Raw genomic sequence first — 12,447 nt, forward strand, 5'->3', positions numbered from 1 at the left:
CTTCCAAAAAGTTCAACTTTTGTCTCATCAGTCCACAGAATATTTCCCCAAAAGTCTCTGGGATCATCAAGATGGTTTTTGGCAAAAGTGAGACGAGCCTTTGTGTTCTTTTTGGTCAGCAGTGGTATTCGCCTTGGAACTCTCCCATGGATGCCATTTCTGCCCAGTCTCTTTCTTATTGTTGAATAGTGAACACTGACCTTAATTGAGGCAAGTGAGGCCTGCAGTTCTTTAGATGTTGTTCTGGGTTCTTTTGTGACCTCCTGGATGAGTCGTCAATGCGCTCTTGGAGTAATTTTGGTAGGCTGGCCACTCCTGGGAAGGTTCACCACTGTTCCAAGCTTTCTCCATTTGTGGATAATGGCTCTCACTGTGGTTTGCTGGAGTCCCAAAGCCTTAGAAATGGCATTTTGTGTTTACTTGGGTTATCTTTGTCTTACATTAAAATTAGTTTAATGATCTGATACATTTAAGTGTGAAACATTTTCAAAAAAATAAGAAATCAGTAAGGGGGCAAATGTATTACGGCACTGTATAGTAGTACTGAGATTTGTGCAATTCTTATAAACCTATAATATTAATAATACATGTTTTCATTCTTAGCTTCTACACACATCTGTGTGCACAGTAAAAAGAGAGAAGAAGAAGACAAGGAAGGAAAAGACTAGAAGAAGATATTCCATGATAACATTTATTTGTACAGAGGAACAGGAAATAGCGATATCTGATTTACTATAAACAAGAACAGAACTGCGGACAGTTGCGCGTTCCCTCATGGTGACTGGTCTTCCTTGCCGGAGTGGCAGGGTGGCGGTGTGTAGGTCCCTTCCTTCACCATCTTGTCACGCTGTTGACGGATCGCATGCAGCCTCTGGTGCTGCAGGGAGGAAGAGGAGAAGAAGAGGTTAACGTTGAGGCAGAAGAACAGGAAAATAGTCATTCAAGAGAATGTTCTGTGTCCCGCCACCTTTTGTCTACCACCCTCTTTGTCTATTCCCAAAGAGGACAAAGCCAAAGATAGCAGTGAATTTAACACCTTTTTTTACTCCTTTCACCACGTGAATTTGAGAGAAACCGAAGAACAGCTCGCCTTCCTCAGTTCTGTGCTGTAAACATGCAGATTTCCGTCCGAATCATATTCGTTGCTCACAAAGAAAAATCAACAACTAACATTTCAAGCTGAATACATCCTCAATGGATGGGAGATTCATGTCAGACTCTGAAGTTAACATTCATCTTAAATCAGCACTTCAGAGACGTGGCTGACGGGCAGATCAAGGCGTCTGGACCGAGGCGAGGAAGTTCCTGCTGCTGCAGCACATTCACAGTGAACAGACGGTGCATCTGTCCATCTCTCCTCTGCTGACACGCACAGCCATCAAGACTGACCTCACTTTAGACATGGGGCCTAGTCTTCTTTCTGAACACACTTCTGTTATTAGTTTCTAGTCATTTTTACCTTTGTAAACTGTTTTTTATTCCTATTTGATACATGATCCCTTCTTTTCCACCCTACAATCCTTCACACCAAACTCTATGCAAGAATTAGGCGGTTTAATGTTGCTTACGTTAACAGAAATGACAACTGCCAAACAAGGGCTCTAAGCCATTGGGAGGCAATTACATCAAATACTTTCTTATTGAGTTCATGAGAAACTTGCAAGCAATTTCATTTAATGTGAACGCAATTTTGTTTTAACGCCACCAATTTCTTTAACGCATCTTACAATTTTTGTTGTAGCGGGCTCAATTTGGAGGTTAAATAACCCTCCAAATTTGCGCTAAATTTTGGCGAGGAAAAACTGGCATGGCCATTTTCAAAAGGGGTCCCTTGACCTCTGACCTCCAGATATGTGAATGTAAATGGGTTCTATGGGTACCCACGAGTCTCCCCTTTACAGACATGCCCACTTTATGATAATCACATGCAGTTTGGGGCAAGTCATAGTCAAGTCAGCACACTGACACACTGACAGCTGTTGTTGCCTGTTGGGCTGCAGTTTGCCATGTTATGATTGGAGCATATTGTTTTATGCTAAATGCAGTACCTGTGAGGGTTTCTGGACAATATCTGTCATTGTTTTGTGTTAATTGATTTCCAATAATAAATATATACATACATTTGCATAAAGCAGCATATTTGTCCACTCCCATGTTGATAGGGGAATTAAATAGTTGACAAATCTCCCTTTAAGGTACATTTTGAACAGATAAAAATGTGCGATTAATCGTGATTGACTATTTTAATTGATTGACAGCCCTAGTTTGAACCGAAGCAAACACGCTTAGATGGTGTAAGCAGCACGGTTACTTTATATGCAGACCCAAATGATGCAGGCAAACTCTTGAGTGATGCCCTACAAGTTATGATACGGGGTCTATAACCTGAAGCACAGTGGATGGAAGTAGGATTTTTGACACTGATCAACAGAAAGAGTTCGAGATATGATTACATTTACTATGATTCAATGGAATTTCTCTCAATGAAACAATAAAATGTGGAAAAAGTGAATATTAATAGCATTTTTTCTTTTTGTTCTGCCATTGTGTCAATATCTTAGCGGGTCAATAAGTGATGGACAGATCTATTTCACAGAAAGTCCCATTATCAAACAGCAAGTGCTGCTAAAAGCAGTTGTCCCAGTTGTGTTCACAGCATGAACTTTCATTGCCTGTTGGCATATTGATTAATGTTTCCACTTGTGGCAAATTATAGTGAGAGAGCTCAGTTCCAACATGCACAAAGGACACAATACCGAACATAACCGAACATTCCGTGTGCATCCTGGATTCACACAGAAGTCCTTGAGCATTCCCACCCAGACACTTACTGTCTTCTGCCTGTGCATGCACTCGTAGAAGTCCTCAAACTCCAGCTGGCACTCCTTCTTGGCGCGGGTCTGCCCGATGCCGTGGGAACATTCAATCCACTCCTTCTCAAAGGCGTGGCAGCGCGACGCCCTCTTGTGGGGCTGCTGACCGCTCTGCAGCAGCAGCCAGCCGTCCATGTTGACGCCCAGCCGCGACTGAAGGTCCACAAACGGCATGATTGCTAACGGAGGAGGAGACGGAGATAAAAGAAAGACGAGTGAAACGGGACGTAGTGGAGAAGACAGAGGGAACACACAGACTAGAGGAAGGCAGAATAGAGCGAAGCATTAGCCTTGAAAAACTGAAACACAAGAGATGTTAAAGGGTGAGAACAGCTGAGAAAAATACTGGTTTGACCACAAACATGACCAGCGAGTGCCTCAGATACAGCAGTGGTAAATCATGTTGATAATAGAGCACCGCATTACTTAGACCCCAGAGTACATCTCCCGTGCAAAGGAAGGAACTTGTTGCAGTTTAAAGGAAAGTTTCAAGGAAATTGTATATTTCAGCATTAAGACTTGTTTTGTGTCTGATATGTTTTGCTGTATTTCAACTCAAAATGCCATTTGATAATTGGTCTGATTGAATCCTTGTTGGCAAGAAATAAACCACATTGTGGGTTACTACCAAAGGCTGCAGCCATTTCAAGACACCTGCTCTTAAAACTGCTATTTGTTTGTAAGAGAAGACAGATGGACTGATGGAGGTCTGGCAGTTGCAGACTTTCCCATAAGGGTTACAGTTAATAGTAATAATTAAGGCTTTTAGCAGGAAAACACCTTTGCATAATATGTCTGCACATTCTACACATTATGTTTTGTAAATCATAACTATATACACAAACAAGAAGTTATGAATAACAGTGCAACACGACACAGGACAGAACTTGTCTTCACAGCTGTCCTGGCAGCTAAAAAACATAACACAGAGTGCTGTCTGTTTCACCGCCGCATCACTACATTACTGACTGAAATGGAAGTAAAACATAAATTAAATTATTGTTGACATTGTGCATTATACAAAGAGTACATGCACAAAATTATTAAATAGATAAAGAAGATAAGATAAACCTTTATTGATCCCCAGGGGGGAAATGTGGTTGTTGCAGCAGCACAAGGATAGCAATCGTACATATTAAGAGGTATATCAAAAACTAAACTCAAATAATATTAGAATACAAATAAAAAATAGAAAACTATTCAAGAACATCTGGAGACAAAAATTGCAAGTGACGGTGGTGATTAATAGCAGCAGTCAGTAAGTCAATGTTAACAGTGTACACCAGACTGATGATACCATTAAGTAGCACTTAGTGTTTGTCTATCAAGATATAAATGTAATGTCAATTTAATATAGAATATAATGCAAAAATATGAATATGATTACATTAACATATAGAATAATATATACCCTATTATTCTATATGTTAATGTAATCATATTCATATTTACTTAATGTAATCATATATATATATATGTGGTATAAATATCCTCTAGAACACAAAAACCGTGTTGACTGTGGTATATTGAAACATCACTTTACAATTACTTACATTATATATATTCATATTTACCCTACTTGTATTTATATGGTTATATTATTGCACTATATGTTTGTACCTTATCTTGTATCTTGTTCTGTACCTGTTTTTGTATATTGTTGTTTGCAACTTATATTAATTTTTTAGTTTTGCTCCTGGGACCTCCTCTATGTACTGACCATAGAGGTGTATATATACCTCCTCTATGTACTGACCATAGAGGTGTATATATACCTCCTCTATGTACTGACCATAGAGGTGTATATATACCTCCTCTATGTACTGACCATAGAGGTGTATATATATACCTCCTCTATGTACTGACCATAGAGGTGTATATATATACCTCCTCTATGTACTGACCATAGAGGTGTATATATACCTCCTCTATGTACTGACCATAGAGGTGTATATATATACACCTCTATGTATACTACTGTCCTGCACTCTATCTACTCTCAGTGTGGATATCTGAGATATAGTAAACGGTGAAAGGTAGTGATAATATAACATCATATATAGTTTAGTACAGCAATATAACAGGGTAGAATATCCAATCTAAAAACAGTATAAGTATAATCTATTTAATGTCCATAATAGATTCACTCAACTCTTTGATCCGATACTACTGATGTCTGATCTATCGATTAGCTAGTTAGCTAACAGCTAGCTAGCAGGTAACGTTAGCTAGCAGCTAGCTGGCTAACCTTCCCTGTAACAACACCTCAATGTGAAAGATCTATCTGACATTAGAGTCAATACATGTCCATATTAACTAACACTTTCCTGTAAGTGTAGATCAGGTCAGATCTGTGTTATCCTGGATGTTTACTATGCTAACGTCCTGTCAGATCAGAGAGTCTCCTTCAATGCTAGCTTGTTCCTGCTAACCTCAGTAACTACAGGCCGCTCTCCTTCTACACTATTCAGTCTGCTGCTCTTTACGGTCACTAGATCAGCTCTCTACCGGCTCACTGTGAGTAACGCGTTGTTCAAACACCGACATAGAGCAGAAACGGTGTGTATTTACCGTGTTATATTTACCGTCTTCAGTAGGATTCACTTTAACCTTCCTCCGACTCCACAAGTTTCTCTTTACGGCTGACCAAAACACGACCGTAAAATGAGAGGCTGTGTCGTGAAGAGACGCGACAGTGCTGTGGAGAGTTTCTTAACGGCGCATCACCGCCATGGTTACCTCCATGGTTACCTCCATGGTTACCGCATCACCGCCATGGATGTATTAAACCGAAGCCTACTGGCTTCAATATACACTGAAGTACTTATAAAACTACAGCTACACAGAGGTGGAAGAAGTCTACTCACATCATTTCACGTCACAGTCGTACCACAGTGTACTAATACTCTGTTACAAGTAAAAGTCCGGCATTCAACATTTGACTTAAGTAAAAGTACAAAAGTAGCCTTAACATTAAAATATTCTTCAAGTACCAAAAGTAAAAGTCCTAATTATGCAGAATGTCTCATTTCAGAATCGTATATATTATTGGGTTATAATTATTGATAGATTAATGTACTATCCCTTAAATGCATCTGGTAAAGGTGGTGCCAATTGTAATGACTTTATATAGACCTTAATCTATAATAATATATCGCATTTTATTTGTTCATAATATTTTTGCATTAATAATGTGAATGTGTAAAGTAACTAGTAACTAAATGTATCAAATAAATGTAGTGAAGTAAAAAGTACATTATTTGCCTTAAACATTTAGCGGAGTAGAAGTATTGGAAGTAGCATAAAATGGAAATAAACAAGTAAAGTACAAGTACCTAAAAATTGTACTCACAATAGTACCCCCCATACATGTATACATGTTTATACTTTATATACAACACACTTAATAGATCCCACTTCTCAGCATCTTTTATTTACTTATAAGTATTTTGTATTTACTTATTTGCATTGTGGTTATATGCTATATATTGCACATCTTAATGCAAATATTTGTACATATATCATATTTCTTATATTCCTATTTTTTATTTTATTACTTACTTATATTTTCTAGCATTTTATTATGTCTGTATAAGAGCAACTGTAACGCCCCAATTTCCCCCCGGGGATCAATAAAGTATTACTGATTCTGATACATGTGTATACTTTATATACACATGTATACATGCATATGCTGTACATAACCACTTGCTTCATGTATATAAAGTAATCTAGTACTTTACCCATTCACATTTATACATTTGAATCTTTAAGGAATCCAAAAAAGATGGATAATTTTTTTACCAGTGCGTCTCTTGTGGACAAATGTGCATATTTATGTTTAATTTCAACACAAATAATGAGTATATATTTTTTAAACATACGGCAAGTTTTAATTTGAAATAAACTGTGTGGAAAAGCAGCCCAAATTACACATCAAACTTTTTTGTGGAATCATTTTTCTTACAAAGATTTTGACTTCTCTGGTTGCTTAAATATGCAACATTTTATGAATGATTTCCGTTACTATGATGCTATTCATTCATTGCGTCTGACCCAAAACTTAACAGCTTTCATTGGTTTTTCTCTTTCACAGCATAACAGACAACAACTCGGTGCTTTGGTGCAACATCAGATTGTGTTTATTTATTTTTTTCCCCAAATGTCCACAAGTTGTCTTTCACAGTCCTGCATGTCCAACCCCACACAGGGCAGGGCTTTAACAGTGACAGGAAATACACAAACAATATAATAACACTTAAATATTGCTATCTATATACTCTAAAACCTTTTCAGATAAGGACCGGACCACCTGTGTTCTTAATGGGACATTTCCATTAACACTCATTCAGACTCTTTCAGGAAGTTTCCGTCCGTGGTACATTCGTGTGTTTTCTCACAGGCAGGCAGGCAGAAACAAGTGGTGAGTGCAGAACAAACAACAGCACTGCCGAGTTATAGAAGCAGCTAAATCCATTAAGCTACTCTGAGATGAAAAAAGGTTCCCAAGTCGATTCCTTGCAGATGAAAGGAAAACCTGGTGGAACCCCTTTTTAAACTGAAGCACAGAGGTGATACAAAGCTAAGAAAGCTAGTGAGTATGATTTATCGGCATCAATATGTGAAGTGTTTGGCTCCGAAAGTGAAACAGACTTTTAAAAGAGGACAAACTAATGGGAGTAAAATATGAAAAATAAGATAGTTACAGTCCTTGGATCACTGATAAAAACACTTGCATTTAAAAATACTGAATGATAAACAAAGCATTTGATTGTGTGGTTATATGATGTTTTGGAGCCAAACTCTTCTTTATACATCCAACATAAAAGGCCTTCTGGTAGCTGATTTATTTTGGTTGTACCACAGACTTTTGTATGCAACTCAAGTCAGTCGTAGTAAAAAATGATGAAAAGCAACAAAAAAGAAGAAGATAAATACGGTAAATTCAGATAAAGTGCACAAGTGCTCATTCAAAAAACAAAGTGGGACAAATACATTCATCAGGAGTCCATTCATTCATTCATTCATTCATTCATTCACTCACTCACTCACTCACTCACAGCATTCAAGTGGTTCCAGCTTCTCCAAAGTGAGGATTTGCTGTTTTTCTTTGTCATGTATGATAGTAAAGTGGTTGTCTTTGGGGTTTTTGGACTGTTGGTCAAAGAAATAAAGCAATTAGATCTGGAAAATTACACTGGGTATTTTCTCAGTGTTTCTAACAGTTTCATTTTATTCGTTTTTTTTGGACATTGGACTGAATCTTTGCTGTTTTTTCTGTCAAATATTTCACCTTTTAGGGGCCTAAATCACTTATTGAAAGGTGTTCATCTAAAAAGTTAAAGGTGAAATGTGTTTTTGGTGGAACTGCTAACTAATAGACCTGATCTGAAAAATGAGTTGTTGGTTTAATAAATTTGAACCTAACTCTAAGTCGGAAATTGTTTTGCTGTTTTTTCTTATTACACGGCTTTGTTTAATACTCAATTCTGATTGGTCAATCACTGTGTTCTACAGTCTGTCATTTCTTTATAGCAGACCGTTGCTATGGTTACAGTTCTGATGTCGGATTCTGGCAGACAGTTTTTGTGTCAAACTATTGATTTCTTAAATATGTAGCCGTGTAATAAGCGGGATAATGTACAGCGAACGGGTCTTTGTTGTGAAATAAACCCTTTATTTCACAACGACCGGCTCGCTGTACATTATCCCTTACATGTTTGTTTATTTTATTTTATTTCTCTTTGTTTATTATATAGCTTTTTCTAAATTTTAGTATGTAGACAGTTCAAGCACCAGAAGGTGATCGCTTCCAGGCAGTCTCTACAAAACTGTCTCAAGTAGGTTCTTCACCATATAACTGAAGATTACAGAAAGTCCAAAACAGTTATCGTAGAAGACCGGCAGGACTTTTCCATTTTCCAGATTAACATTATATATCTATATTAGTTTCCCGGTGGATTATTTATGAAGTGTTAAATGTCTGTTTGATGTACATCTCAGTGCAAAACAGAAGGACTAACCTATTTTATATACTGGACTGTCCCTAACTGTTCAAAATGTCCAGAGAGTGAAAAAGGTTCTCCACTGTCACAGATAAGAATATAATAGAATGGTTTCCCTCTGGCCTCGCATCGTCATTGTCAGAACTCAATCATTTATTTCTGTAAAACTAAACTCTTAATTTGTGTCCTCCTCCTCCTCCTCCTCCTCCTCCTCCTTCCACCAGTGTAACAGAAACTCACTGCCCTTTGATACCTTTCACACGAGGCACGGCTCATGCAGACTCATGCGCGCAGCAAATGATACAATTTCATGGTCATCTGAATATAAATAGAGGAAAAGAAGAAAATAAAGCCACGATAGTTGAGTACAAAGTCCACATTCATTCACACATTTTAAGAAACATCCCCTTCGTCCTCAACTAACATCTATTTCCCCTCTGCTGTGCTCGGTGACGTTTCACCTTATTTCATAATTTCATAATTGCAATATTCCTTGTGGAAAATGTGTACCTCTTTTTTTCTTTTTGCTTAAGTAGCCAAGGCATTTTGCACCAAGGAGTAAACATAAATCATTATCTTATAAATCTCAGAGGTAGAACCCTGACAATGTACTCAGTGAGGAGATTGACAGGTAGATAGATAAGACAGACAGACAGACAGACAGACAGACAGACGAAAGTAAACGAACCCTGTCTGTGTTTAAGACGGCGTCTGTGAGTCGCAAAAGCAGCAAACGAGAAATGACAAAAGAGAAAAAAGCTATGAAGTAAAGGAGAGCTGTGGTGGAACTGTCTGGGGATTGGTTCGTTTTTGTTGTGCAATCCCGGGAGCCGCTGCTCTCTCAGACGTAGAGGATGACGCTGCTGTCTGCGGGACAGTGAAGGCCTTCGGAAGGGTTCAGGGCTCGGCAGGAGGGGGGCTGCTGGCCGGCCGCCAGGTGGCAGCTCTTCGGGTGAGGCGAGTCACAGTCGTCTGACGTCAGCTCGGCGATGTCGTCCGATTGAGTGTCCGACATCTCCAGGTCGCTGCGGATGCTCTCCGGCTGAGCCAGGGTGACGTCTCTGAGCCCCTCCCTGATTGAACATCCTGGGGAAAGTCCCAGTACAGAGCCGGACAAAGCCTCGCCCCTCCTGGAGCTGCAGTCCTGAGGCTCCTCCACGCCTGAGACGGTCGCCATGGCAGCGGAGTCTGGGTGCGGGGTTAGGTCCTCTTCGCTGGTCAGGCAGAGATGGCTGGGTTTGGTCTCGATGTCCACCTGGATCTCCAGGTTGGTGCACTCCCTGCAGAGACACGGGATTCACAAGCAGTCAGTCTAATGTTCAAACTACAGAGATACAGATATCTACGGACACACAGATGAGGAAGCAGACTTGCAGCCACTTTTGTACTCTGCTGGATTATTTTGGAAATGTATTCAACTGTAGTTTGACTTTTGAAATTAGCAACCCATAAATATACAACTAACAAAAGTCTCAGAGTGTGTGAGGAAGAAAAAACAGGAAGCAGAAACAAAGACACAAGACACCACAGAAGAAGACAAAAGTGTCACCTGTCAGGTAGTGTGTAGGACGAGATGATGGATCCGGCCATTCCACGGGTGCTGGCACAGTCGCTCCCTGCTCCCAGGCTGCCTGTCTCCCTTTGGGCTGATTCTTTAGCCAGCTCCCCCGCCTGCACCTCCAGCCTGGACCACAACAAACACTCATATTAGTCAGGGCTGTCAATCCATTCAAATATTTAATCGCGATTAATGATTGTCCTTAGTTGATGGCGATTAATCGCAAATTAATCACACATTTTTTATCTGTTCAAAATGTACCTTAAAGGGAGATTCGTCAAGTATTTAATACTCTTATCAACATGGGAGTGGGCAAATATGCTGCTTTATGCAAATGTATGTATATATTTATTATTTTAAATCAATTAACAACACAAAACAATGACAGATATTGTCCAGAAACCCTCACAGGTACTGCATTTAGCATAAAACAATATGCTCAGATCATAACATGGCAAACTGCAGCCCAACAGGCAACAACAGCTGTCAGTGTGTCAGTGTGCTGACTTGACTATGACTTGCCCCAAACTGCATGTGATTATCATTAAGTGGGCATGTCTGTAAAGGGGAGACTCGTGGGTACCCATAGAACCCATTTACATTCACTGATCTGGAGGTCAGAGTTCAAGGGACCCCTTTGAAAATGGTCATGCCAGTTTTTCCTTATGAATAACTTTCTGCTTTATCGGGATAATCTGTAAATCTTGAACAACTTGAGCGAAGCGTGGCTCAGTGACTTCATCTCTTCTCCTCACCTGCTGTACTTGCCGGTGCGGCTTCCCAGGGCGCCGCCTGCCAGGGTGTTAAAGTGGGGTGTGTCACCCAGCATCCCCGGGGCCACGGAGAGCCCCTCGCTGGGGGAGGTGGTGCTCAGACCGCTGACCGCACCGTCCAGACTGCTGTCGCCGAGGCTCGGGGACTTGAGGGCTCGCCACGCATCCGCCACTGCTGGATCAGATACGAGATATTCTTTGAGATCTGGTAAATAATATCCTGCTCCTCCACTGTGCAGGAAATGTTTAGCGTCCTCACCTGTGATCGGACCGTCGTCCTCATCAAAGTCGATGCGTACACCTCGTCCCTTCCCTCTGCTGACGCCACAGCCTCCTCCTCGACACAGAGAAATGGGCACCACGCCGTACACGTAGGCCAACATGATGGGCACACCGATACCTGACAAGGAAAACAAACAGAAATACTGATTAGCCAATTTGTATGTGATCTTGTTTGTAATGAATGTTTTTGAGCTTCAGAGAGGACATTGAAGAAAAAAGATTCGAGTGTCCTTGAATAACTTTGTGTCTGAATCTGTGCTCTGGCTAATTGTTGCTCTGGAGTATACTGTATAATCCCAGTAAAGTTCAAGAATCAAGTCACAGATAAAGCAAGAAAGAGAAGAAGAGAAACATAAAAAAATATCTGCATATCCATTTGTTAGAGTAAAAATATTCAGTGATTCAAGTCTGCATCTCTAAAATGTATTATTATCATTATGCTGTTCATTGCATAAAAGCATAAATCCCCCGAAAACATGCTGTATTTATCATGTTGTAAAGAAGCTCTCTCCTAGTGTGTCTAGACGAGGATAAACAAACTGTGTTTTGGCTGTCAGCCTGTGAGAGTCACGGTGCATAATAGACGGCGGGCTTCGTCGAATTCCTTACCGACGCTGACAGCTGCGATGACAGGGGCGGTGATGATGGACAGGGCCACGCCTCCCGTGATGGCCAGGTTCCTCCGGTGACGAGACGTCTTCTTCAGCTCGTAGTGGGCGTGAATCTGCAGCAGAGGACAGGGAGGGGGAGAGATCAGAGCTACAGCTGAACATGGGCAGGGCAGGATGGAGGTTAAAGGTCGGACCTTTGTTGAATTTAAAATGACGAGAACACAGATGTGTGTCACTGGCTGATGATTCACTTCAGCACTCCATGGTATGCTAAGTAATTCTAAATAATTATCCTGATGACAACTCACCAATTAATTACAGTATAAAACACATGATTAGTGTCTT

The 12,447-nt window shown here is 40.2% G+C and overlaps 2 protein-coding genes across 4 annotated transcripts in view; both read right to left on the minus strand.

Moving 5' to 3' along the window:
• Positions 1–677: 677 nt before the first annotated feature.
• On the minus strand, positions 678–5,613 carry ndufs5 (NADH:ubiquinone oxidoreductase subunit S5). Of its 2 annotated transcripts, none has more exons than XM_074613625.1 (3): positions 5,459–5,613; positions 2,832–3,052; positions 678–877 (listed from the first exon to the last, which is right to left on the minus strand). In XM_074613625.1, the coding sequence occupies exons 2-3, from the start codon at positions 3,045–3,047 to the stop codon at positions 773–775; spliced, it is 321 nt and encodes a 106-aa protein (XP_074469726.1). In that variant the 5' UTR covers positions 3,048–3,052; positions 5,459–5,613; the 3' UTR covers positions 678–772. The 2 variants fall into 2 exon arrangements, with proteins under 2 accessions (XP_074469726.1, XP_074469727.1); XM_074613626.1 differs by having other exon boundaries at positions 5,445–5,602.
• Positions 5,614–6,992: 1,379 nt separating this feature from the next.
• The window catches only part of rnf19b (ring finger protein 19B), a 40,425-nt gene continuing 34,970 nt past the window's right edge, over positions 6,993–12,447 (minus strand). For both annotated transcript variants that reach the window (XM_074613962.1, XM_074613961.1), the window contains exons 6-10: positions 12,101–12,215; positions 11,469–11,609; positions 11,192–11,381; positions 10,428–10,562; positions 6,993–10,158 (exon numbers count right to left, since the gene is read on the minus strand). In XM_074613962.1, coding sequence (XP_074470063.1) covers positions 9,720–10,158; positions 10,428–10,562; positions 11,192–11,381; positions 11,469–11,609; positions 12,101–12,215 — 1,020 coding nt within the window. In that variant the 3' untranslated portion in view covers positions 6,993–9,719. The remainder of the gene's footprint in view (positions 10,159–10,427; positions 10,563–11,191; positions 11,382–11,468; positions 11,610–12,100; positions 12,216–12,447) is intronic.

This window comes from Sebastes fasciatus, chromosome 17, assembly GCF_043250625.1.
Source record: "Sebastes fasciatus isolate fSebFas1 chromosome 17, fSebFas1.pri, whole genome shotgun sequence".
NCBI classification, from domain to species: domain Eukaryota; kingdom Metazoa; phylum Chordata; class Actinopteri; order Perciformes; family Sebastidae; genus Sebastes; species Sebastes fasciatus.

Coding starts and splice junctions, on each gene's coding strand:
- ndufs5 (XM_074613625.1), bottom strand. CDS start 3,047: ATGCCGTTTGTGGACCTTCAGTCGCGGCTGGGCGTCAACATGGACGGC. Junction 878..2,831: donor GCATGCACAGGCAGAAGACA/GTAAGTGTCTGG, acceptor TCCTCCCTGCAG/CACCAGAGGCTGCATGCGAT.